The 27,457-nt window shown below is 51.1% G+C and overlaps 1 protein-coding gene across 3 annotated transcripts in view; it reads left to right on the forward strand.

Annotated features, from left to right (window-relative positions):
• Positions 1-27,457, forward strand: part of Col22a1 (collagen type XXII alpha 1 chain) — a 231,258-nt gene that overhangs the window by 13,442 nt on the left and 190,359 nt on the right. For all 3 annotated transcript variants that reach the window (XM_078016656.1, XM_078016657.1, XM_078016658.1), the window contains exons 2-3: positions 10,584-10,745; positions 14,822-15,388. In XM_078016656.1, coding sequence (XP_077872782.1) covers positions 10,628-10,745; positions 14,822-15,388 — 685 coding nt within the window. In that variant the 5' untranslated portion in view covers positions 10,584-10,627. The remainder of the gene's footprint in view (positions 1-10,583; positions 10,746-14,821; positions 15,389-27,457) is intronic.

A 27,457-nucleotide genomic window follows, 5' to 3' on the forward strand; every position in this document is an offset into this window, starting at 1 on the left:
TATTTGCAGTTGTATCATGGACACTTCTAGTATTACCTTGTGAATCTGTAGAGCCCATTGAATTTGATCATTTAGCCGATGGCTGTCATGTGTAGGTACGGCAAGATGGCCCAAGTCGGGTAGACGCTCAGCTCCTTTTCTTGGGCACCTTAGCAACTTAGATGTTTTTTCTCCCTAAGGTAAATGTGTACCACGCAGAATTCCACACCATAAAAATCACTGGAAGATATTGGGTCGGTCAGGGAAGAAAACTGAAAACTCACTCACATCACTAAGTATAGTAACCGGAAGTGGAGCTGAGACTAGTGTCACAGATGGGGCACAAGTGGCTTCTCTCCCTCTTCCAATTCCTACCTGAGCTGACGCCCCTCAGCCCCATCTTCCATACTCTTAGTACCTTTATCCAGCTTTTCTTCTAAGCTCCACACTCAAATGCCTTTGACCTCTCGTTCTGGCTGTCTTTCTGGTATCTCAGACAGACTTACCTCAGTAGGTCCAACCTGAACTCCCCTTCTGCCCACACCTTGCTCACAGGCTCCCAGATGCTCTTCTCCCTCGGTCCCCCTGCTCCCTGCCAGTCACCTGGTACCATGGAGTCCACAGCTGGACCACACAGTCCATGGGGTCTCAGGGAAGGCGGTTGGCACTTCTTTTGGGTGTTGCCCTGGTCTCCTCCTTGGTTTTTCCAATCCATCTTTGTCACCAGTTCATCAGCAGATGCCTCTCCCATGCTGCAAACATCCGCTGGGCCCAGGGGGCCTCTAAGCAAAGCCTGAACCCTGGCTCTGGGGTCAGCGCACCAGTTTCTAGGCTTCCCTTGTTAATCTTCCTTCCTCACCCCTGAATGCCTTCCTCCCCACGGGGGCCTGCCTCTGCCCCCACCTGGATTTCTTCTTCCCTCCATCCCCTCCTCCAAACGCCTGTGCTTCTGTTCTCCCTCTGAGCAGTGAAGGTGGTAGGTGGGCTGTTCCTGGTGAAGAAGCACCCATCCTCCTGCTGCCTCCCACACACCCTCCCAGGCTCAGCTTAGATTGCACCTTCTCCAGGAAGCCTTCTCTGACTGACCAGCCTGAGTTAGGTGCCATACTCTCAGCCCCTGTGACTCTGTGTCCTCCTCTCTATTAAGAGCCCTGACCACATGAACGTAGACAAATCTCCTGTTTGTCTGTCTCTACCACTGGCCTGCAAGATCCTTGGACACAGTGGAATGCTGGACATGCATGGAGGGCAGAGTTGGAAGGGAACGAAGTGCCTGGTTCCCCTGTGTGCTCAACATGGACTGAGCTCTCTGAGTAGCCAATTATGACAGTAATGGCAGCACTTTACCTTATTAAAGTTATCACACCCATGGTCTCATGTAATCTGCTCCATGGATCTCTGAAGTAAGGGATATTGCTTCCAGTTTAGGCGTGAGGAATTGGAAATTAAAATTGACAAGCCCTAAGTGATCTCCATGGCCAGCTGTGTTCCAAGTTTCTCACTTAATCATACCCAGTGAACCTGTGAGGTAAATGTTTTGTCCCCACTTGTATGTGCGGAAGATCTGAGGCACAGAGAAGCTAAGGGCCTTCCATACGTAGTCTGCATGGCTAGTGTGTGGCAGCTGGGAATTTAAGCTCAGGGTTCTGATTGAAAAGCTTCATCATTATGCTGGTTGGCCCAAGAGAAGCAAATGGTGACAGTGATAACATCTGGCCTGCCTTGGAGAAAGTCTTGAGTATGCAGGTGTTGACCTAAGAGGACATCGTCCACGTCATCACACAGAACCAAGTTTTGAATCCAGTGAGCCTGCTGGACGTCAGGCAGCCCCACTGAGACAGAAGTTGCCCTCTGTGACTGACCTGCAAGTGCAGTTGACCTTGCAGATAGCTCAGTAGGGCTGTGCAGAGGCTCAGCGCGGGGCCTGGTAGACAAGCAGACACAGCTCAGTGGCCTGGCCACAGCCACACCATGCTTTTATGTCCTGACGGGATTCCTGCGTGAAACACAGCTCATCGCCCAGCAACACGGCACTGTGTCCTGTCCCCCAGCCTCTGTACTCCAGGGCGGAGGCCGGCCCCTCTGAGTCAGACAGAACTCGGATTCTGCCCAGGCTGCCCTCGTAGTGCACAATCTCATTTTCTCTCTCTAAATTGCTTTCTGCTCAGAGTTCTCTCTGCCCCCTCCTCTGGGTCCCTGAATAGGAATGCTGGTTACTATGGCAATGGGCTGGCTAGTGGAAGGAACTCAGCCCAGTAAATTAATTGCTGGACTTTGGGGGGATTAATGGCAGAGCTCTGCCTCCCAGGGACAGGGGTGTGGCCTACGTCATGCCAGGTTGGCAGCTAACCCTGGAAACAGCTCAGGGCTGGGTGAGAGGGAGACAGTCCAGTGGTGTGCCAGGTCCCGGGCACCCTGCTGGGGAGGGTGGGGTGAGAGCTGCTACCAACCTCACATTTACTGAACACCTGCTCCATAGTTGGATCCCTGCTGCAAGCTTTGCAGCAATCATTTCCTGCCTCTCAACCCCTTCCCCCAAGGAGCAGAGATCATTGCTTTCCTATGGATAGGGGACCTGAGCACCCGAACTGCTCCCGAAGCCACTGAGAGTGCCACCTGGCCTGCCTCCCGCAGAGGGCATTTTCCTAGTGGGCAGAAGCATATTTTCTTCTTTACAGTGGCTTCTGGGAGATGTAGCAGAGGGAACACTTCCTACAGCCAGCACTGCCCTAATAAATCCTTAATGAAATGCTAGCAAAGCAATCCACAGGGCATTGCAAGAATTTCAGTGGGGCACTTGGGATTTATTCCAGGTGTGCAAGGTTGGTTCAACTCCCCCAAATCAGGCACTATAAGCCAGCACACAGGCAGCCTTGAGAAGCCAGATGCTCCCCTAGGTCCTGCCTTTCTCTGTGGGGGCCCTGGTCCTCTTCCCTGTGACTGGGTGATACAGACATGACTTGGTGATTAGATCCTTGCTCCTTTTCCTTCTGTTTCTTTGCTTAAGTCCTACCTATTAGAGATTTAGCCTTCCAGAGATGCAAGGCTGCTGTTGAGTTGCACTTCTGAGTCTCAGTTCTCCCAGTCCCAGAGGCTTGACAGCGCAGGCCTGTGTGGGGCAAGATTCAGCACAGACTCACCCGTAGGAGTCAGTTGTCAGGCAGTGGTCCGTTCTGATCTGGTGAGGCCCACCCAGGGGAGCTTTTAAGATAGAAATGTGCAGTCTACGTCCTAGAGACCCCCAGCACTGCCAAGCTCTGCAGTGGAGACACTGGATTCTGGGCAGGTTAAAAACTGACTTCAGGTCCAGCTCTGGCTACATTAGGGATGTGGCCACGGGAGTGGCTGAGGTCTGGAGCAAAGGGCTGGCTGTGTCATTTTATTATCCAGTGCATGACAGTCCCCATGAGATGGATTCTCTTATGACTTCCACTCTGTAGGGGAGGAAAGGGAGACACAGAAAGGATAAGTCACCTCCTGATATCAGAGTCATGGTCCAGGCAGGATTTGTCCCCCAGGCCCTCTGACTCATCAGCACAGGTGAGCTCTAACCCGGGTCCATAGGACGATGGTCCCTGTAGCTCTCCTGCTGGTGCTGCGGGGGCAACGGGAGCACTGCGGGCTGTCTGTGCTGCCCCACGCAGCATGGTGGAGAGACAGTCCCAGCCCAGGTGAGGGCTCTTGGGCTCATGGAGAACATGCCACCATTCCCTTGACCAGGTCGGTGGCTCGCCCTTTCGTGGACAGAGGAGCTCCTGCGATGCTGCCCTCTTTGCCAGCCTCTCTCCAAGGGAAGAAGACGGAGACCTTTCCCTCCCCTCTGGGCTGCCCAGGCTCAGGACAGGGATACCCTGCTGGGGAGCAAACACTTGTGGAAGGCAGGTGGAGAGAAGGGAGCCCTGGGGGGTGCCAGCAGGGAGCCCCCTGTCCTGGGTATTCCCAGGGCCTCCATTCCCTTCACCCCTCACACGGGTTCAGGTCTGTATCCACTTCCCATTGCTGCTGTGACAATCATCAAGTTAACAACATGCTGAGAGCCACAGCATTTGTTACATTAAATTTCTGAGGGTCAGAAGCCCCCCATGGGTCTCACTGGGATAAAACCAAGATGTGGGTAAAGCTGCGATCCTCCAGGAGTTCCAGGAGAGACCCCTTTCCTGTCTCTCCAGCTTTGAGGATCTGCATTCCTGAGCCCCATGCTCAACGCCGGCGGTGAGTTCTCTGGCTCTGAGTTAGCCTCCTCTTTTCATTAAGACAGACCCTATGATTGTATGGAGCTATCCAGAAAGTCCAGGTCAATCTCCATAGTTTACTAGCCGTGATTCCATCTATAACTATGATTCTTGCTTGCCATATAATATGACATAGACAGAAGGACTGCATGATGAACATCTTTGTTCTCATTATAGCTATATATTTATGTTATACGGGCATTACACATGCACACTCATGACATTACATTTTCCACTTTAAATACACAATTCATTGGCTTTAATTACACCCACGTTATGCAACTGTGACCACTATCTATTCTTAGACCTTCTCTATCACCCCAGACAGAAAGTTTATCAGCTATTAAGCAATAGCATGAGCTGTCTTTCCATTTATTTAGATCTTCTTTAATTTCTTTTAGCAATGTTTTGTAGTCTTCAGCCTACAAGTCCCATACTTCATTGGTTACATTTATTCCTAAGTATTCTATCTTTTTTGAGGCTATTATAAACAATATTTAAAAATGAAAACCAAAAAATTTCCCTTTCAGCTTGTTCATTGCTAGCATAGAGAAGTGCAACCAGGTTTTTTTTTTTTGGGGGGGGGGCACTGTCTTTGCACCTTGCAAATTTGATGAATTTATTCGTTCTAGCAGTTTTTATGTGTGTGGATTCTTTAGGGCTTTGTGCATACGAGAGCATGTCATCTTCAGATAGTTTTACCTCTTCTTTCCCAGGTTGGACGCCTTTAATTTCTTTTTCTTAGCTAATTGCTTTGGCAAAACACTATGAGTAGAGTGGTGAAAGCAGGTATCCTTGTCTTGTTCCCGACCTTAGGAGAAAAGCTGTAGTTTTTTTCACTACTGAGTATTATGTTAGCTGTGGACTTTTCAGATTCGGGCTTCATACTGCTGAGGAAGTTCCCTTATAGTCTTATTTATGGAGTGTTTTTTGTTGTAAAATGTCATTGGCTTTTGTCAAATGCCTTTTCTACTTCAGATGGTGTCACCATGTGTTTCTTCTTCCCTTCATCATATTGCCATGGTGTGTTACATCAGTTGGTTTTCATGCATTAAATTACCCTTTCAATCCTGGTATAGACAGATTCCTTTTGGTCATGGTGTCTGATATGTTTAATATGCTGCTCAAATTGGCCTGCTCAACTTTTTGCTAAGTATTTTTATATCTATGTTCATAAAGAATATTTATCTGTAGTTTTTTTTGTATATTAAAGAAGATATATGATAAGATTTCTCTAAAAACCTGGGGAGTACAACACATATAAATCTCAGTTACTACCATCAAGGAAATTATCAAATTTCTCGAGCCCTGTAATTTTAAAAATACAGAACAATGATAAATGCTACTATTTTGTGCCCCATACCCACCATCTATCTTATTTTCTTAAAAGTGGTGTCTAAGAACTTGCTGCTGATATTTGGATTTGTTAGAAATCACAGAATTGGTATGGGTTCTGCCCAGAAGAGAGTGTTTGAGTCTCAGTCCTTCCTTAGCCCCGTGGGGGGCCTGGGGATAGATCCATGACTTCCCTAATCTCAATCTCCGTCTTCTCCAATGGGGATGACGGTGCCTGACCTGGGAGTCGTGTGAGATCAGGTAGCAATCAGACAGTGCCTGGCACATGCTGAATCATAAACAGTAGCTAATTATTTACTCTCATAGCTTTCCAATGATGTCTCTGTTCATCTAATGACTGTGTTCTAGCCACCATAAAATGATAAGATGATTTAATAGCATCAGATACTGCCCATGTGTCATTCATTCATAAATGTGATGCTTATTGAGGTGTCCACTACCTGCTGGAAACGGTCCCAGACACTGGGCAACAGCAGCAGCAAGACAGATAAGCCCTGCACTCACAAAGCTTTGAGGAATGAGAGGTTGGGCAGCTGTTTCCCACTTGCTAAGGTTCTGTGTCTGTCCTCACCCTGGGCCACTGGTCTTTGGCCCTGGAACTCTGGATGCCCTCACGTGGTCCACAGGGGAGAGTGCCTTTCTTCTTGTTCTTGTGGCCGTTGCCTGGCACTCTTGAGTAGACTTCTAAGACTCTTCCTCCTGCTTCACTTGTAGGGTGATCTCTAACGCCCTGATGGGATGAGTGTGCCTTGCCTTGAAGGTGGGAGGGACCAGATGATAGAATTCATGCACCTGCCTTGAGAGGAGCCTGTACCTCTTTCCTGCATGGGGAGGTTCCCAAGTACCCTCCAGGGCTTGCAGATGCTATTCTCTCCGTCTGAAGTGATCTCCTACTTTTGTCAGCTTGAATCCTGCTCAGCCTTTCAAACTCCACTTGGAAGGACCTGGAAGCCTGACCTCCCCTGCAGTGGCCCGGTGCTGGTCTCTGTCCTGTGGTCCTGACACAGCCTGCACTCCCTCTTCCACACTTCCTTCATCCTGCCTTGCCATGATGTGCACCTGCGTATCTAACCCGCATCCCAGGCATGCAGGGTGGGCTCCGTGTCATTTGTCTCCCTGTGTTCCGCACCTGGCATGTGAGGGCCACTGGTGAATATTTATTAATGAGTAAATCAAAGGTGAAATCTAGGGACTATTTTCCCTGTCCAGAGCCTTGGCTTTCACAATGACAAATACTTCTAGAAACAGACATCTGCAGGAAAATAAAATTACAGAATGAGAAATACACTTAGATAACAGACTTCAGGAACCCAAACTGCACATGAAAAGCAGAAACCACAGCACTGCTCCTGCTTGGCTGTGAAAGATGAAGTGATGATGGCATCAGTGCTGCCAAGTGTGCAGTGGGAGGGGCACACACACACACACATACACACACACACACACACACACACGTGCTGCAGCTCTCTGGAAATCCGAGCCTTTGGGGAAAGCATTTTGTTTTCGTCAGCTTTTTTTGCTGCTGTGACCAAAAGACGTGACACAAGCAATTAGAGGAGGAAAAGTTTACTTGGGGCTCACAGTTTCAGAGTCTCAGTCATAGACGGCCGACCCCTTTCCCCAGGGCTCAAGGTGAGACGGTATCATGGTGGAAGAGTGTGGCAGAGGGAGGCAGCTCAGGACGTGATCAGGAAGCAGACAGACGCTAAGCTCGGCTCATCAAACATACACTCCAAAGGAAGCTCCCAGGGACCCCCGTCCTCCCGCCATACCTTACACACATTGTGTTCAGTTATCACCCAGTTAATCCCATCAGGATCGATTCGCTGATTGGGTTAACGCCCTCCAAAACCCATCATTTTCCCTCTGAATGTTCTTGCATTGTCTCACACATGGGTTTTTGGGGGACACCTCATATCCAAACCATAACAGCAGTTCATGAGAAGGTCTTGCAAAACTCACAGAAAAAAAAACAACTCTGTTTTTCTACAAATCTACCCTAAGAAAATATATATGAATAAGGCTTAGGTAAAAAGATATCTTCATTGCCATGTTAAACAAATAGAATGGCCTATTTAATGTCCAAAGGTAGAAATGATGATAAAAATAATGGTGGTAGTGACACAGGTGCAGTTCTAGGTAGCCAATAAAGAGGAAGCTAATAATGAGGAGGTTGATGAGGAATTTTAAGGGATTGAACATCGTTCACAACATAATGTTAAGAGGGAAAACATCACCAGCACAGAAGGGGGGCTGCAGAGTAGCCCCGGCTGAAGCAACAGGCATCGACCCATTGTTCACATTCTAGTGTCACCACTAATAGCTGAGACTGTCCCTCCAAGCTCTGGCTTTTCCTCTGTAAAGTGGAGGGAGATGGTGGTACCAACACAGAGCTAGGATCTAGGATCTGAGAATTTAAGTAAGGTGGGGTAGGGAGACAAACTCTTAGCTTAGTTACTAGGACAGGCCCTTAATACCCTGACTGTGGGTGCTTGGGTAATCTACACTTGGTGAAAAATGATCAGGTTGGGTGCCACCACATCCACCCAGCATGGAGACGGAGCACGCTGGACAGTGGTGCCGATTCTGAGGTCAGGATCCCTAGGGCAGCCCAGTTATTGGCCTCCCCTTCTTTCTGTGTCTCCTTCTTAGTATGGGCATGAGCTGAACGCCCGTTTGGCACTGACTGGGTGTTGACCTGGTCACTGGCGCTACAGAAACCAATAGACATGAGGGAGATAGACCCGTGGTGTGTCATGATGGGGACTGTGACGGGGGCCACAGCCAGACCTTGGAAGCCAATCGTGTTTAAATCCCTAGTAGGGCTACTGCTCGGTTCACTCAGCCACTCCTTCCCTGGGGAGGTGATGAAGAGCAGAGCAGGGCCGTGAAGAGCAGTTCCCTCCCTGCTGTGCATAGAGTGCAAGCCTCCAGCGATGCAGGGCTGGGGAGAGGTGGAAACAGGACGGGCTGTGGGAAATAAAGGCCACAAATCGAATCTGGTAGTCATTAGTGTAAAACCCAGCACAGGGTAAATCAGGTTAGCAAAGTGCCTCTGGAAGGAGGTGTATTGAACCTGAATTATGCAGTGGCACTTGGTCAATGTGGAGAATGGGAGAGATTTGAGGGCCTGATGCTCTAGTGTGTGGGGGAGCAGGGTGTCTCCTTGGGCTTTGACTCCAGGGCTGAGGGACTCCTGGTGCAATAGGGGTGTCCAGACTATTGGGATGCTAGGCCCAGGGTGTCTGATCCCGGATGCATTACTGCCAGGAGTGTGGCCTGGGTGGGTTCCCTCACCTGCTGAGACTGGCTCCTTATAACCTGTACAACAGTCTAAGCACAGCTACCCTCCAGGAGCTATAGGGTGGGTGGGAATCAGACAGGTAGACCAGCTAGAGGCCACTCTGGGGTTTCCCAGGATGGGCTACAACCTCTCAGAGCATGATGGGGGGTAATGTTCACATCTGGTTACAAGAAATCGCATGTGGCTGGAGGGCAGATGCTACAGGAGGTCTCATGCAGTCAGTGGTGCCCAGGTAGCTTATGATTTCACACACTCACTTAGCTTGCTCCCTCTGAGGTGTGTGTGTGTGTGTGTGTGTGTGTGTGTGTGTGTGTGTGTGTGTGTATGGCAGGGAGCAAGACCCCAGAGATTAACGGTTCACCCATGTTTGTCACCAGGCTCACCCTGTGGATGTTTTCTTCTGAGCTCATCCAGATTTGGGAGGTTCTCTTCCAATTCAATGGATCATTTTTTAAATGACTTCAGATGACGTTGATAAAAAGCTGAAATGTTAACATAATTCAGAAAAAAAATGTAAGAAGAGAAACACCTCCACACACACCTGCTCGCACACACACACATATCCACACATTCTCCACCAGTCCTGTGGTTTCTGTTTGCACAATAGTCCCAGCTCAGACCACTGGGGTAGGTAGCACACAGCTTCCATTGCAGTGGACATGCTGATTCAGCGGATGCAGTTTTGGAGTTCTCTGTGGTTCTTTGTAGTTACCCCCCTATGATCTTTGTAAACACAACTCACGTTGGTACTCTGTAATGATTAAGTTTGCTTTTATTCCCTTGCAATCTGCTTTTCTCTTTATTAAAATCTAAAGAAAGTACTCATAATTTGAAGCAGAAAAACTCTTATGCTCTTTTGCCTTTGGATAACCTCCTCCCATTGCAAGTGTCAGGACTGAAAAATTCTTGACTTTCCCCTTCATTCACAGATATTGGCTGTGTGTGTGTGTGTATGTGTGTGCGCGCGCACACACGCATGTGCCCACACCCTAATCCATGTCCAGTTAGGTCAGCTTGGCATCAGCCCCCAGGCATCCGGTGGTCAGCAGGGCAGACACTAGGGCAAAGGGATGAAGTAACATAAGCCCACTGCTGTGAGAGAGGCTCTGAGGGCTCATTGGAGGCAGCCGAGGGGGGCAGTCATGGGAGGGGACTGGGAAGGCTCTGGAAGAGCAGCTGCTGAGCTGGACCTCCAGGTGCCCTCAGGTGAGTGTGAGGACTTCACACAGAGGAAAAAGCCCTCCGCAGAGGCCAGGGGCCGTTTCAGAGCTGGCATCAGTGGGACACTGCTGGAAAGTCCACAGTGACCAAGTGCAGTCTGCTGGGCCCCCGGGAGGTGAGCGGTCATGGGTGCACAGTTGCAGCAGGCCTGTGGATCTCCTCAGTCGGGCATGAGTGGGGCTTACAGGTGGGCTGTAGGCTGGGCCTGGCTGGGGTCCTCCTGCACCAGGCCCCCCGCTGCTCTGCAGTCCCCTGGCCTACCGAGCTGGGCAGGTCCTCCGCACACACGTGCTAATTGGGTGGGTGAGGGACAGGTGGACGGGTCAGGGGGAGGGGCACTTGCTTTCTCTTTGGAAGGTCACCTTCTTGGCTGCCTGAAGAGCTAAGCCGAGGAGTGAAGATTGGCCGGGAGGCTGGTCGGTCCCTCTTGTGGCCATGGCCTTTCCACTCCAGGGAGGGGCTGCTCTAAGGCTGGGTCTTTCTCCACACAGGAGATGCTCTGCTAGACCTCATCAGGTCTCTTCCTGGCCTGGAAATGCTGGTCTTCAAGAGCAAGAGAGCCACGGCAGGCCTCCTCGGGAACGCCACGGCCTGCCTCCTGTGGACGCTGCTGCTGTGGAGCGGGGACCGCGGCTGCCAGGCCCAGCGGGCAGGTAGGGCGCCGTCACAAGCCATGCCGAGTGTACAGCAGCAGGCAGCACCGCACGGCCCTGCACCCTCAGTGTGGGGTGTGGACCTGTGTGAGAGCCAGTAGCCCAGCAAGTGGGTGCGCCCAAGGTCCTCCAGTGGTGTGAGGAACAGCCAGCTACTGCGTCAGGGCCTGAGTGTGAGGGGGTATGAGTGGGTGTGAGCATGTGAAGGAATGTGAGAGAACATGAGCATGTGTTTGAGTGTGTAAGTGTGTGTATGTGACTGAGCATGTGTGGGTGTGCATGTGAACATGTATGAGTGTGTGAGCATATGCTGTGAGTGTGCATGTGGCTGTGTGCATGTGTGACTGTGTGTGTGTGAGCATATGCTGTGAGTATGCATGTGACTGAGCATGTGTGAGTGTGCGTGAATATGTAAGTGTGTGTATGTGACTGACCATGTGTGAATGTGCATGTGAACATGTGTGTGTGCACATGTGCTGTGTGTGCATGCATGTGCTGTGAGCATGTGTGAGTGTGAGTGTGCAATTGTGCTGAGTGTGTGTGTAAGCATGTATGTGAGTGTGCATGTGACTGTGCATGAGACTGTGAATGTGTGTGCATGCATGTGCTGTGAGTATGCATGTGAGCATGTGTGTGAGTGTATGTGCATGCATGTGTTGTGAGTGTGCATGTGAGCAGTGTGAGTGTGCATGTGACTGTGTGAGTATGCATGTGAGCGTGTGTGTGTGAGCAAGTTGTGAGTGTGAGTGCACATATGTGGGATAATTGTGAGTGGCTATGGGAGAAAGTATGATATTGTGACCCTGCGTGACAATGCCTGTGGGTGTGAGGGAACGGGTGTGAGAGAGGGAGAGAGGGAGAGGGCAGTGCGTTGCTGTAACAGGTCTGGTCAGTGGCATGATGTGCCGTGAGCCTGTCCCTGTCAAGTGCATGCAGGGTTTGGGGCGGGGGCAGAGGGTGGGTTAGGGTTAGGGTAAGGCCCTGTCATGGTATTCTGCTCTGCGAAGGCTTTGGACATATCCCGGGGTGTGGTGACTGGTGGACACACTGGGGTCCATCAGAGAGTGTCCAGGACACAAGGAGAAATCCCTGTGGAGTTGACCAAGGCTGGGTAACATTTACTGGAGATGGGACACCAGGGGCCCGGGAGGTTGAACTGTGATAGGGTGGTTTTGCTGGGCAGCCCGAGGGCCCTGCAGCGGAGGAGGGCCCAGGCAGTGCTGAGAGACGATGGAGGGTCAGGAGCACAGCCAGGCTGTGACCACAGCACCTTCACAGAGTGGGCATTCAGGGTCCTCTGCTCCTATGGTTGGGGCTGTGGGGACTCCCCAAGGTGGCAGATCCAGGCATGAAATGCCACTCCCAGTTTACAGATGAGGAGCTGAGGCAGCGAGGCCCCAAGCCACAGGAGTGAGGCTGGGAGAACATGGAAAGTGACAGTGACGTGCTAAAACTTTCTTCTGTGAGCCTCAAAAAATAAAGTTCACGTTATTTCTTTAACAATTTTACAGCATTTTCTTATGTATTTTACTTTGCCTAAGACTCTCAAAGCCTGGCTCACTAGGAAGTCTAGACACTATGGACATCCAGTTTGTGTGTGAGGTCCCTGGGGCTCTGTGTCTGTCAAGTCGGCCTCAAATGTGCAGTTGATTCAAAGGCGGAAGACACAGCAGTTTTCTCTCCCAGGCCCTCACCTCACAGAGTGGAAGATGCCCGGCATGAGGGCAGAGGGCACCTGCCAGGGCCTTTGGCTTCACAGAGCCCAGGCTATAGCACTTGATTCTCATGTGCCCACAATCTGGGCTGTTCCTTTGCCTCCAGGAGAAAAATGTGCAGAGAGCTCAGAGGGGCCTCTCAGTGAGGCCTCCCCAGCAAATGAACCTTCAGCTTTAGAACAAATTTGCTCTAGGATTATAGCCTACAGGCCCTGCCTGGCCCTCAGCAGCAATTATCCTGAATAGGCAGGGACGTTCCTATCCTAAGGACAAAAGGATGACCTTTGTGTCAAGGAAAGCAACTCCCCGGGAATTATCTCTGAGTCTACACATCTGGGCAAACACACTCCAAAAGCCCTAATCCTGTTAGGTACAATCCTGCCAAGACCCTCGAGGTGCAGACAATAACTTGGATTTTGAAAACAGGAAGGAAAGATAGGTATGAAATACTCAAGAGTGGCTTTGGTCAGGCCTAATTGTGCATGCGTGTGTGTGTGTGTGTGCATGGTGTATGTGTGTTTGTGTGTTTGTGTGTGTGTGTAATTACATATAGCTCTATTGTTTATCTGATTTTTGGACTCAATTGCTTGCACATATAAGAGCGGAAGATATAGAATAATAAAGTTCATCCGTAGCTCTACTTGCCATTGGTGAGCACTGCTGCTCAGCTGCAGGTTCTCTGAGGCACATGTACACAACTACACACACACACACACACACACACACACACACACACAGAGAAATTGCTTTCCAGAAATCTTTTTACATTATACACAATACTTTGTAAACAACTTTCACACTCAATACTCTTTTGGGAAGTGTGTCCACACTGGTAGATGTGGGTTCCCTGGCAGCCATGACTGTGTGTGACCCATGCCTTGGCATCGCACTGCATGGATCAAGTGCACAATGGCATCGAGTTGTTCCACACAGGCCATGGCTAGGATGTTTCCTTAAATTCTCTGATCATGCTCTGTAATATTCCTAGTATATCTTTTTTTTTTTAAAATTTAGTTGTAGTTGGACATAATATCTTTATTTTATTTATTTATTTTTATGTGGTGCTGAGGCTGGAACTCAGTACCTCACACATGCTAGGTGAGTGCTCTACCCTGATCCACAACACCAGCCCCCTAGTATATCTTTTATTCTTCCATCTTTTTTTTTCTGTTTTCTTGGGATCAATCACAAATTTGGAATTGATGGATAAAAAAATTCCATCGTGTATGAGAATGATGTGGCAAATTGTATGGACACTTGTTGAGCAGATAGATGTCTTCTCCTCAAATTCACAGTGACCATCACTCTTTTTTGAACTTTGCCAATCTGGTATTTTAACTAAGTGTTTTTTTGTTTTGTTATGTTATGTTTTCACTATCTGCATGTTTGGATTTGTGTTCTAGAGGCTTCTGCAGTGCTGCTGCTGGTGTGACCAGCAGCACCTTCTGGAGTGGTCAGCACCCAAGCTTCTTGACGGTTCCCCTGTATGTGCACCACTCTGGGGTTTAGGACAACACTTTTCCCACATCATCTAGTTATAAGATGGATGAATAAACTTGCTGCATGGGGCAGATGTGAGGATGAGGAAACTTGGTTTTTTTAAACAAAAGCATCATTAGTTTAGGTAAAATCTATAAGCTATAAAGCATATAGCATAAAGCATTATAGAAATTCTTAAATTTATATTGAAAATACACAAATGGGAGATATCCTATATGTAGTAATGATGAATTAAATACTATAAACTATTTAAATATCCAGCAAGAGTGTGCATCAATCAACTGTGTACATCCTTACAGGAAAGGCCAGGGAAATGGCCTTATCAACCAGGAACTGATTTCTAGCATAGTGCTAGGTGTGGGTAAACAACTTGAACCTCAGGTCTAATTCCCAGTAACTAAGCGGAAATTGAAGGTAATCAAGGATATATACCACGACTAACAATGTTGTCTCTGTGGATGGGAAAACCAGTGTTCAGTTTGTGATTGCCTTTTCTGAGTTTTCTGAAATAGGCTTGTGTTATTTGTAAGTAGGTTTAAAAAATAGCAATAATAAAATTTACTTTTAAACCAAAATTGAAGTGCAGAGATTGACGCCTAGTGGCGTTCCAAGGGTGTGAATCATTTTAAGGTGCTGTCACTATCCTCAGTGGAATTCACAGCAAGCTTGGGGAGGCCCCTCTTGTTGCTACCAAACAGGAGCCCTGTGCTCAGAATCCCGATTGTCACCTGCAGTACTGGCAGAGCAGGCAGGTACTGGAGTCAGGCGCCTGTGGTCCCAGTGTCCACTCCTTTAGGGCCTTGGGGACATGCTTTTCCACAACCCATCTGCGCTATGTCACCCTTTCTCTTGCCCCTGCAGGCTGCAAAACCGTGCACTATGATCTGGTGTTCCTCCTGGACACCTCCTCCAGCGTGGGCAAGGAGGACTTTGAGAAGGTCCGTCAGTGGGTGGCCAACCTGGTGGACACCTTTGAGGTGGGCCCAGACGGCACCCGCGTAGGTGTGGTGCGCTACAGCGACACGCCCACCACTGCCTTTGAGCTGGGCCGCTTCAATTCCCGTGAGGAGGTCAAGGCTGCAGCGAGGCGCATCACCTACCACGGAGGCAACACCAACACGGGCGACGCGCTGCGGTACATCACCAGCCGCAGCTTCTCCCCACAGGCCGGCGGGCGGCCCGGGGACCGCGCCTTCAAGCAGGTGGCCATCCTGCTGACCGACGGCCGTAGCCAGGACCTGGTGCTGGACGCAGCCACGGCCGCCCACGCTGCAGGCATCCGCATCTTTGCGGTGGGCGTGGGTGCGGCGCTGAAGGAGGAGCTGGAGGAGATCGCCTCGGAGCCCAAGTCTGCACATGTCTTCCATGTGTCCGACTTCAACGCCATCGACAAGATCCGTGGCAAGCTGAGGCGCCGCCTGTGTGAAAGTGAGTGGCCTGCCTCCCTGTGTGGAGTTTGTCCCTGTCCAAGGGCAGCGTGCCCTGCGACCAGCATGGTCAGTGTGGGTGTCGAGAGGCAAACGAGCAGCGCAGCAGGCGGAAGTTAGGTGAACAGCAGGTGCGGGCTCAGAGAAAGCCGCCTTGCCCAGGGGTCAGTGTGGTAATGGATCTGGTGGACCAGCCAGCCAGTTGTTAGGGAGTCTGTCTTCCCACTTCTGGGGCAGAGATGGAAAGGGCTTTGGGATTAAAGTCTTCCTTCTAAATCCTCACCCCACTGTGAGATGCAGGAGGACTAAAGGCCTGAGCGTCCATCTTCATCTCTGAGCTGGGAACATGGTCTTCCAACCACCAAGGCAGCACTTAAAAAGTCCTCACTGAGGCATTTGGCAGGTGGCAAGGTCTCCTAAGGGGCTTCAGTGAACCATCAAACAAGAACATGGGCATACACAGGGTATGTGAGCTAACCAGGCCAGCAATCCAGCTGCAACTCTTCCGACATGGTCAGGGGCTGCCTCTCCCAGCCAAGTGCTCTTGACCTGCAGCCCTGTGAGATAACCCCAGTTCTCCCACTTGTTTGTCTGGAATCCGTCTCATTGTGGCTGGGGGAGGACGGGCCATTGGGCAGGAGGCAGGCACAGAGCATGAATGGCTCTGGGGCTGACCTGGAAGCCTGACCTCCAGCATCTTACTTAGTGGGTCATTCTGAGGACAGTCCTCTCCCCAGGATAAGGAGGACGAAGTGGTTTTCTCAAGGTCCAGCTTATCTGTAGTTTCTACAGGTTAGACCTGGATGGTGCCTGGCAGGGCTGTGCCTTGAGGCTGGGGAGGTGGGGGCTATAGACAGTCAGTGGACTAGTCTGAATCTGTCTTATTCACAACTGCAGGGGACCGGCCAACCCCTCCCAGGGAAGCCCAGTGGTCCAACCTCTACCAGGAGCAGGGATGGTCATAGGGTTTGGGCAAGTGCTGGGAGGGACTGGCAGTGAGAGCAATTGGGCACAGGCCTGGCTCGTGCCCAGTCAGCACACAGCTGAACTGCTCTAGGAACTGGATGGTTCTTGGTTTCTTACCGCACACGGAGCTTATCTCTCTGTTGCTTATTTAATCTCCACTTATTTTTTCAACAGAAATGCATTGAGGATCAACTTTTTGTGCAACTTTGTGCTGATTTCTGGGGCTATAGAAAAGCATGAGACGTAGCTCCTATCCTTATGTGTTCCTCATCTAGAAGCCAGGAAAGGCATGAGAAGAGCATGTGATACTGGGTGTTGAGGGGTGTCTTCATAAAGGTTCAGGCAGCCCCATGGGCTGGGGTTTTGTGTGGTGATGGCGGTAGTGATGTTGAGGAGGGAGGGAGGGCTCCCTGGAGGAGGTGTGCTCAGGTTGTTGGTGAGCTGTGGAGGGAGGAGGAGGTGGTCGGGTGGCATGAGGAGATGCCACAGCACAGTGTCTGAGGTCATGGGGAAGTGGGGGCTTTGTCAGGTTATCAGAATTTCAATAGAGAAGACTTGTGTGCTAAGGTGAGGACGTGGTAGGATTTTATGCAGGAAAGTGACAGTTTATTAGGCAACAGGGCTAGGGGCAGATTCCAGCCTCAGGCCTCCCTCTTCCTGTCTCCAGGGGCTGGCCTCCTCCTGTGTGCCTATGGAATGCAGCTGTCACCATCATGCCACCATCCATGATTGGATGACTCCTCAGAGCATAGACCACAGGAGTCCCCACTCTAACTGACTTGAAGATCGAAAAGGCCAGAGGTCAGGCAGCTTGGCACCATGAAAGCAGGCCATACCAGGCTTCTGTCTGGGTGGTAACGCAGCACCCCCAGACTTGTGTGTAGGCCCTGGAAGTAAATGGGTCCACTAGTGAGACACGGATGAAGGTTCTGCTTAGAGAAGGCTCAGCTTGAGAGATGGGCTGGATGAATAATCTGCCTGACTCCTGAGGGCTGCAGCCGCGCTCCCACTGCAGCTCTGCCTTGGAGGTCTCAGCTGCCCTACAGACTGCAGCTAAAGGAACGGGAAGCCCCACCCCCGCCCGCCCTTCCTGCTTGGCTGGGCCTCCAGGTAGCAGGACTCTTCTGATACCAGCTGACAAGAGTCTAGGTGCTGTCGTCCCAGTGGCCTCCTGAGGCTGGCAGAGGAGAGGACGATAGAAGCGGGCAGACTGGGGCTACCCTCGTAAGACACCTCCCAGCGCCCTTAGAGCTCCCTGGGCCTGCCAATCCAAGGGGAGGGCAGTTCTCCCCCCTCCCCCGTCTGACATTCAGTCTGATTGGCTAAGGAAGGTCACGTGACTGCTCCTTGGCCAATCACTAGCCTCAGAGTGTAAGCCCGCTGCAGGCGCTAGGGCTAGGGGCATTAACCCCTGTAGTCTTTTGACTTTGGGAGTGGAGGTAGTTACCACACCTGTGCCTTTGAGAAAAGGAGTCTGATACATGGAGGAAAAGTAGCCGGTACCTTAAGAGAAGGAGAAGCAGGTGCGGACCAGCTGAGAACGACTCTGTGCACCACGATAACCTTGGGGAAAACTCTCATATCCCAGTAGCCAGGGTGCTCCAAACGCCTCCCTGGGAGATTCCAGTTCTCACTCAGTTGCCTAAGGCGAATCCGTTTTTGTAAATACAGCTGCGAGATGAAGAGGGCTTGATCTATTCTGGTGACAAACCAAATAAAATGCCCTAACGGTGGCTTCAGTTAGAAACAAAGGAAAACAAAAATAAAAGATCTAACAGTAACATATTGGAAACATCTGGTAAGATTAGATCAAGGAGGCCACAAAATCCACACACCAGGAATCCCTCTGCACAGGATAGAAGATGCCCCTGAACTGCATAGGAGCTGTTCTGAATAGGGGCCTATGGATGATCTGGAACATGGCAGAATAACAATAGGGGGTTATTTTATGTAGCAGGAATTCATAAGACCCATTTAGTCATGCATTTAAGGACCATGTATGGTGGCAGCTGTTAAATTCAATCTAATCCTTTGGTCACTTTGTAACCATGCATGATAGTAGACTTTGTTCATTTCCACCCATCCATTCCTTCATTTTCATTCATTCATTAAACATACACTGAGTGGTTCTTTGGTGTTGGGGCACAGCCAGGGACCCAGGATACAGGGATGGAGTTGGCATTCTCTTTGACCTCCAAAAGCACCTGTCCACTTGGGACAGCAGGAAAGTGGCAGACAGCTACATTATTGGGTGTGTGCACTGGGTGTCACCTATGTGTTATGTAAGTGTTAATATCTGCCTACACACACAAGAGTAGAAGCATCACCAGGATGAAGTCCACTGCTTTCAGTCCATGATTCCTGCAGCAGATCCTGGCATTTAGGAAGGGTTCTCTAATATTGTTTAAAGGAAGTCGAGGACAGTGCCTGGACAGTGAATTCTGTGCGTCCTGTTGTGATGTGTGTACTTTGGAAGTAATTATGCAGTGGTCTGTCCCAGCTCCTGCCAACGGCCAATAATAAAAATCTCCCACAAATCAGAAAGCACACTCAACAATAACTGAAAACTTGAACTTGTGAGTACAGACAAATCGTTAGATTTTCAAGGTTGATGTGAGTCTGGCAAAGGCACACTGGCTGAGGCAAGCTGAATGTCAAAAATCTCAGCAGACTTCCTACAGTGGGACTTTCGCAGAGGGAGACCTGGGGAGCTGGTTCCACTTTGCATGAGAAGAACTGAGGAGTCTGCCGTTAGCTGAGCCTCTTGCAGCCTCGCTCCATCTTCCCCAGCCGCAATGTGGGCCCTGACACCATGCAAGTGGGAGCCTGGTGCTCCTGACCTGCTTGTTCAATGTGTGTGACTACTGAGCATTTGGCGTGGGGCTGGCCCAAACTGAGCCCTGCTGCAATTGTAAAACACACACTGGATTTTGTAGATTTAGCATGAATAAAAGAAAGTAATGCAGCTATGAGTTTTTATATTGACTGATTATATATTGAATTGATAATTTGGAAAAATAGACTTAAATACAAGATATTAGTAAGAAAAAACCTATCTTGTTTCCTTTTATTACTTTTAATGAGGCTACTAGAAAATTACTGCATATGTGGCTCACATTTTCTTTTGGGTTGTTGCCCTGGGGTCAAAATCATTGCATGGTTGGCAGCATGGATGGATAGTAGTGGTAGTGAAGGGGTTGGGTTGGCAGTGTATGGATATGGATATGATCCCACTTTCTTGGCCATTACACTTATTATTAGTGTGATATTTAGCACATTACCTGATATCTGTGAATTTTAGTTTTCACAGTTACAGATAAAAATCTTTCCCTCTCCCCATATAATAGCATACCTGATGCATCGTGGGCTTAAAGGATGGGGTGGTCATTGTTGCTGCCTCCTCCCCACTCCCTCTCCTCCAACAATGCTGATGTTGGTGATGACGTATGAAGTTCTGGTTGCTTCCAAAGCCATGTGTGCTCTTTCCATTGAGCTTGGCTACTGGATGGAGGAAGGACAGCTCTGAGGACCAGCCAGTGTCCAGGGGCTGCCCTTTAGAGGGGAAGCTGAGTCTAGAGCCAATGAACAGGAAGTGAGGGACTGGTGTCCATGGTGGAGTGCAGTGTTCCCCTGCCCTAAGACAGCAGGGGTTGGAGTCTGTTGGCAGAAGCTGATCTGGAAGCCAGCCAGGAGTGGCCAAATGGGCAGAGGAGGGGTGGTGGGCTGAACTTCCTTTGGATAGCCCATGCAGAAGACTTTCCATTGTCCATATGCTTTTGGACCACCTGTGGACCTCACCTGTCCTACTTCTCAGGTCTTGGATGCCCCCATTCAGTGTTCTTTTAAGAGCTATGTTGGAATCCCAGCCTCACAGCCTGCCACCCAGGGCTCAGCGGCAGGGCATAAGTGGGTGTGAATAGTTAATTTTCTCTTCATACGTGTCTGACTGTCTCTGTGCTCACATACACGGCAGATGTGTCGGCACAGAGTTGGCACCATGCTATCCCGACTTACCACTGAGGGCACGGTGCCTGAAGAACTTGAGTTACTCCTAAGGTGGCCTAGCTGCCTGAGGGCTGAGTGGGGAGTTTAGCCTTGCTGTGCTTGAGCCCAGGTTCTGAGCTCCTCTGGCTGGTTCCACTTACATTAAAGAAGCAGCTTTAAATACCCATTTTACCAAAGTGTCATCAGGATCCTCCGTCGGAGGTCCTTCCTGTCTTGTGGTTGATGGCACTGAGGTGCAGGGAGGCATGACAGGGACTACCGAGGATGACAGAGACCAGGAGCGGACTCTCGGCTGAGGGGTCTGCCATTAGCCGAGCCTCTTGCAGCTCGGGAGTCCTGCTGGACATGTGATACTGCACTTTCCCTGGTCCCTTGCAGAGGTCTGTCTCATATTTGGTGACCAGTAGCTGCTGGCTGAGTAGCTGAGTGAAACTAAGGCGACTCAGAGAAATCATCATCTCTGTTTTGTAAGTGAAAAAAGTGCAGATGTGTAGGTGGCATGAGGCCGTGATGACCACAGTGACCAGCGTCAACAGAGGTGACACTGGAGCAGTCTCATGACCTATGTAGGCCTCTCCCAGTGGCCTCCTCTAGGGTCCTCTGTGGTGCTGGAGTATCCCCTTGGCCTTGGATGCTTTCAGAGAAGTGCCTCCATGTCAGGGTACCAACTCTGGCTTCTCTGTGGCCCGAGAGAGGTTCCCAGGGGACCAATCTCAGCCTCAGCTTCCCACAGCCTACGGGGTGGAGGCTGTGGACAGGCCCAGAGCATCGGCTGTAATTAAGAGCTCTCTCCACCCCCGGCTCTGCTGTGGCCACAGAGCAACCCTTATATAGCTTATCGGGTTGCTCTAAGTGGTCTGCGGAATGCCAGCGGGGAGGGCCTCCACCTACTTCTATTCTGGGCACATGCTATGGTGGTCCTCTATCCCATCTCGTGGGCAGAGACCTCCTAGGTTCTGCCTTTTGCTCCTGGACTCCTGGGTGGGGGTGTTGGTCTGGATCAGGGGAGGGTAGGAGCTTCTGTCATGCTGGCGTGGTGCTTGCCTGTCCCTGACGTGTGGCCATCCTCTCTCTCTCTCTCTCTCTGCTCCTCATGCTGCATGGGTGGCTGCATTCCTCCTCTAACGGGAGTTTTAACTGCTGGCTACTAATGTGACCGGGGGCAGGAGGGGGAGTGACTTCTTTAAAGTGAGGGGCAGGTCAATTCTGTCCTTACATTGTTCACCTTGACTCTCACTGGAAAGATGTGGGCATTGAAGCTCGGTTCTGCATTTGGATTTGGGTGTGGTGGCCTTTAATTCACTACCTGCTGAGTGTCAGTTTCCTGTAGCATGACACCTGTTTTCTGCTGTGATAGCAGTGACTGGGCGGGCCATGGTCCCCAGCCTTTCTGAGGGCTCCCCCTTTCCTTGTGCCCGGCAGCCAGAGCACCTAACCTTCCAAAGGAATCAGCTATTGGGTGCCCTTAAAATTTATTTTAGTAGATAACACAACTCATGTAATTAGAAATGGGCTACATGGACATTTATGGTCACCATCTCACAATAGTGAATTTTAAAAGGACTCTTTATATGTGTTTTTGTTTTATTTTAATGATTTTTCTTGAGCCATATTCTCCCCTGGGAACTGTCCTGAGGCCTCTGTGGTCCTACTTGAGGGTAGGAAAGGACATAGGTGACAAAACAAATAGCAGAGTGGGCCAAGTGGCTCACATGGAGACAGGTGCTCTGAAGCAGGTGGAGCAGGAGCCTTCTCAGATCTTAGAGATGCTCTAGGAATGGCATGCAGCCCAGTGGGGAGGTCATATGTACAGGCCAGGACTGATGGGCACAGGGAATGGCGAGAGCAAAGGGCCTGAGGTGGAGTCCATCGGGCCTGTGGGGGGGAGAGACCAGGGGCCCAGGAGGGGAGGGAAGGCCTGGGCCAGGTGTGATTGCCTGTGTCCCAGGAGGCAGAGGGGAGGCTGAGCCATGCGCTCAACCTTCCCAAGTTCGCACAGCTGGGAGGGAGGTCCTGGGGCAGCCTCAGCCAGAGCCAAGTCCACCAGAGTGCCCTGCAGTCGCCTCTCCCCTGAGCACCCAGCCAAGTGCCGCATGGCCTCCAGGCTGGCGGTCAGCGAGTCTGCCCTGGGGAATTCTTGGGTCACTGGCTCCCTATGAACCCGAGTTTTGTAAAGTTATCAAAGAGGCCACATTCCTGTGGTGGCATTGTCCCCAGTGACCATGCCTGCCTGACCACACTCCTGCCTCCCCCAGTATCTATTGGCCTGGCCAGCTGGGAGGTCCCGTGGTAAACCCAGGACACACACTCTGCACACATAGACACACTTCACACACCTCACACACCTCACACGCACACGTTGGGAACACGTATGTGACCACAGAGTGACCCACACAGCTGTTCCCTCTGGGTGGACCCAGAGGCCAGAGAGGAGTGGGTGGCAGCAGCAGCTGTGGGTTTGGAGTGCCACGTCAGTGACTGTGGCTTGGCACTTGGGACCATGCAGGCCTCAGGGAGCCACTGGGTTCCAGCCCTGCCCTCCACCTAAAGGTCATGGTGAGTGCCCCTTGGGGAAACTTGTCATGATCGAGCTCCCTAGAAATAGCCATCCGGTTACTTAATTCTCATTATGTGCCGGGAAATTTTATTAGGAAATTACTGAAAATGATGAAAAAGTAAAAGCCACCCTTCATTTATTTTTAATTAGTTTTTAACTTGTGTACTTCAAGGAAGAAACAGCAGACTCCCAGCTCTGCCAGATCCAAGCCAGTTTGATGCGTGACCTCTCCTGACTCCAGCCCCTGCCTAAAACCAGAGAACTGGCAGTCACCCCACAGGAGCTTCTACACCCAGGGCCCTGCCACTTGCTTATTGACATGACAGCAGGTGGCTGTTTCTCATTACTCGCAGCGAATGTGTCCCTCTCTGGCAGGGGGCGGACACAGTGCTTTCTGAATGGGTGGTAGTTTGCTCTTCCCCTGGGCTCTGGTCTGCCAGGCCAGTGCTGAGCGGGGCTTTCTTGCAGAGAGCCTTCACTCGCTGGGGATTTGTTCCTGCAGGCTGCCTCCGAGAAGAGGTCTGCATTTCTACAGTGCACGGCCGAGGCACACGCAGAGGCAGAGGCCCTGGCTGCTCCCACCCAGCCTCTGGAGCTGTGGCCTGGGTGTGACTCGCAGCCCCCTCCTTCCTCTCTGTGAACCTTGGGCCACTTTGGTAATCTCCTTCTGCCTGATCTCTTCACCTGTAAAGGGGATGTCACAGTGTTCCCTTCCTTGCTGAGGGTGTGAGGATCTAGTGGGGGTAGTGCCAGGGACGTGCCTGGTGTGCTAGTGGGGCTGGGCACCTGCTCTCAGGATAGCCACATGTATACACGCACATGCGTAAAAGACAGTTTCCTGTGTGTGACCAGATGACCAAGCCAGAGCTTAGTCAGTGTTTCTCAGCACTTACTATTGTTTTCCCCTCCTAAAGAAGCCCGTGGAAGCCAAGTGTTTAACTCTCCCCTTCTCTGAAGTTGTAAGGTCACCCCTGGGCCACATCCAGCAGCCTGTGCAGTTGGGTTGACTGAGGCAGAAACGCTCATGTCTCCACTGCCCCATCCCCAAACCAGTGTCTGCCCCTCCGAGAGCAGCTGCCTGGGGGCACAGGAGGGGTCCCAGGAGGGGACTCAGGGTGGCCAGGGTGGGGTCCTGTGTCCTCTCCCTCACAGACCGTGACTTTTGAGCACCAGGCACAGAGTGTGGACTCATGTAAAGCCAGAGCTAAGTTCGGGCTTTTCTGTATATTTTGACAAGAGAACTCCTTTTCCTCTAAAATGAAGGCAGAGTTAGCACTTTGCTTTCTAGAGCGTGCCTGTGTGATCTTTGCTCCCTCTGCACCCTGGCCTGTACTCAGTGCCAGTCCTGGGCCAGCTCTTGCCATCCAGTGGTGTCCTGAAGAGCCCTAGATGAATGTCACAGAGGCCCGCACGGAAGCCCAGCTCTGCCACTTTCCAGCCAGCAGCCCCGCCAGCAGCCTCACCCCCGAGCCTTGGTCTCCTCGTCTATAAAACAGAGATGATGAAGATCTGCTTGTGTTTTCAAACGTCCTTGATGGTATTGTAATCACACAGTGTGTTTCTGGCCAGCTGGAACAAACAAATACACACCCATGAAAAGTCAAGCACCACCAAATAATGTGGCTGGGCCCAAGTCCCCAACGTGGGAAGGGAGTCAAGTCTACTTGTCCTGAGCTCTGCACGGGGACTGTCCCGTCAGGAAGGGAAGGCCTGTCTTGGTCTAATGCAGGGAATGGCGGATGATGGTCCGCGGGCCACATCTGGCCAGCCATCACCGCCTGATTCCCTGGAGTGTTGCTCACAGTGCACACTGACCAGGAACAGGCTCAGTGGCTGTGGCAGAGACCCCCTGACCTGCACAGGCCGCAGTGCTTACTCTGTGGTCCTCCATGGAAGCTGGCCGACCCCTGAGGCTGATTCTCCACGATGACTGATGGTCTGAAGTCACTGCCATAAGCTCTCAGGAGGTTTCCTGCCCTGGTCTCCTCCTCGGGGCACTGAGTGGAATGGGCGTGGCTCCTCTGAAGGGCTCCTCTTCCCTTCTTTCTGTGTCATGGTCAACATCACACCTAGCCAGCTGTCCCTCCACGTGTCCTCCAATTACAGGCTCTCCCGGCCTTTCATGCTTCTGGTTCCATAGGCCGCGCTGCCCGGGTCTCACACGTGGACTCCTTCCCAGGTCCCAGGGGGACTAGAAGGGGCTTTGAGCTCTGATATGCATCAGTCCTCTTGCCACTGCCCAGCTGTGGGGACCTGTGCCAGCCACATGGCTCTGGTCCTGCTGCCAGGAAGCTGAGTCCTCACAAGCGTGACCACCCCATGGGGGGGTGGCAGCATGTCTCAGTGTTCCAGCTCATGGAGAGCCGTGTGAGCTTACCTCTTGGTTTCAGTGTTGGGTTGACAAAGGGGTAATGTGTAGTGGCCACAAGTAAATTGATATTTGCCAAAAGCACACAAGCACACACACAATCTATATATAAAACATGTTTAAATATAAATGTGTATCTCTATAATTAAATTTGTGGGGACATCTTGCACTTCTGAGCATTTCTCTTGTCCTGCTGCTACCCTTGCTTGTTAATCTTAGAGCAAGAGGCGACACAGGGTTACGTGACATGCCATGGCTTTCCCAGAAATGTGTCCACGAAGTGCAGTGCTCATTACAAGTTCAGGTTGCAGGGAGGAGAACGGAAAGCAGCGGGCCACGTTGTAGGGCTTCGAGGACTGGGCTGGGAAGGTCCTTTGATCATACTCCTTTGGTTTCCTCAGATTCCCCACACAGAGGCACATGCACACACACAGATGTGGACACACAAGCACAGGACACACATGTATGCCCCCCCCCACAGATCCACAATACAGGACCTTTCAATCACACACATGTATGCACATGTGCACGCGTGCGCACACACACACACACACACACACACACAACCAACGTTTCTATGAAGGGCCTTCTATGACGCTCTTAAGCTCTTAAGGGACTGTTGGTTCAGGACAATAATGATGCCTTCCCTCTGTCCACAACTTGGAAGCATCTACTTGCAGTTGCCCAGAAAAAATAAATTTATTATAACCTGTGTTTGCATTTTAAATATCCTCATGAAGTACCCACCCGTATTTTCTAGAGACCTGCTCTGGCTAGTCTGTGTGGCTCGATGGGTGGCAGATGCGTAGACAGCTCCTCTGCTGGCTGACATGATAGATTCTCCTGTCCTCTGGTCTGACAACCAGATGTGAGCAGGTGTGGCTGATGGGGATGGAAGGTGAGACCAGGTCCTTGCTGGTCTCCCGAGGGAGCTGGAGGCAGGCAGGCTGCTCAGGAGGCCCTGCATGGTGGGGTCTGTAGCCCTTGGCACCTGCCCAGCACGTGTGTTCTCGACCATGAGCCTCTTCTGTCTTGGAGCCCCCAAATCTGGGGAGCAGGGAGACACGGTCCTGCCTGTGCTCTAGATGGGGTGGAATCAGAGGCCATGAGGGTGTGTAGGTTGGGTGTGGGGCCCCAGTGGGAGCCAAGTGCCTTCTTTCACCCTCTGCTCACCTGAGCTGACTGGGCTGGGCAGAACCTGGCTGTACACTCAAATGGGGCCCCGACCCACGAGTGGCCTTCAGTGAGAGGACAAGGAGGACTGCAGGCTGCGTGTGCTGTTTGTACATTACAGAGGTGTCCTGGAAAGTCCATTCCATCCTAACCTGCATATGCCCATGTGACAGCCTAGGAGGCAGGTAGGAATTCAGATTCCCTGGGTTCCTTACAGTGACATGCAAAGACACGGTGGCCCAGGGAGACTCGCACCCTGGCCCCAGCCCAGTCCACGGCCTGGCCTCCTTGTCTTCACCACTCCTGCTTGATCTGGAACCAGGAGGGTCCCGTGTGCATGAGCCGGAGCACCCTGGGTGTGAGGTCAGGCTTGTCCGTTGTCCCACAAGCACCTGCTCCCAGGCCAGTGAGAGGCCTGGTCCTTCTCAGGAAAACAGGTGGGCAACGAGGCTGGACTCTTGGAAGTAGGCACAGGCCTCTGGGTGGGGTGTCTCCAGGACCCAAGCCTCTGGAACACAGTCTGGAAGAGGAACACGAGTCTGAGAAGGCTGTTCCTGTCCCTTCTCCTCTTCTGTGGGGCATGGGGAAATTGAGGGGCTCTGGGCATACCTGCATCCAAAGGTGGCTTTATTTATTATTTATTTATTTAATTAGCTACACATGACGTTACAATGATCTTGGCAATTCATACATTTGAACCATTGGGGTATAATTTCTCATTTTTTTTTTTTTTGGTGCGGGGACAAATTGGACATGAAAGAATATGGTTTCTAAAATCCAGGAGGCCTCAGTTGTAAAACTTCCACTGCAGCCTACCGGCTATGTGGGTTTGGGCAGGAAGCATTACCTGTATTTCTGAGTGGAAAAGAGGAAGAAAAAACCTTGCATAGATATGTGGTGAAGATTAGAGGAGAGAGAGCTGCAGATCATGTGTCCTTAGTGAGCCTGGACCCTGTCCCCACAGCCGTCCACATTCCTGCCTCAGGAGGGGTTGACCGGAG

Source organism: Ictidomys tridecemlineatus, chromosome 7 (assembly GCF_052094955.1).
Source record: "Ictidomys tridecemlineatus isolate mIctTri1 chromosome 7, mIctTri1.hap1, whole genome shotgun sequence".
Lineage (NCBI taxonomy): Eukaryota > Metazoa > Chordata > Mammalia > Rodentia > Sciuridae > Ictidomys > Ictidomys tridecemlineatus.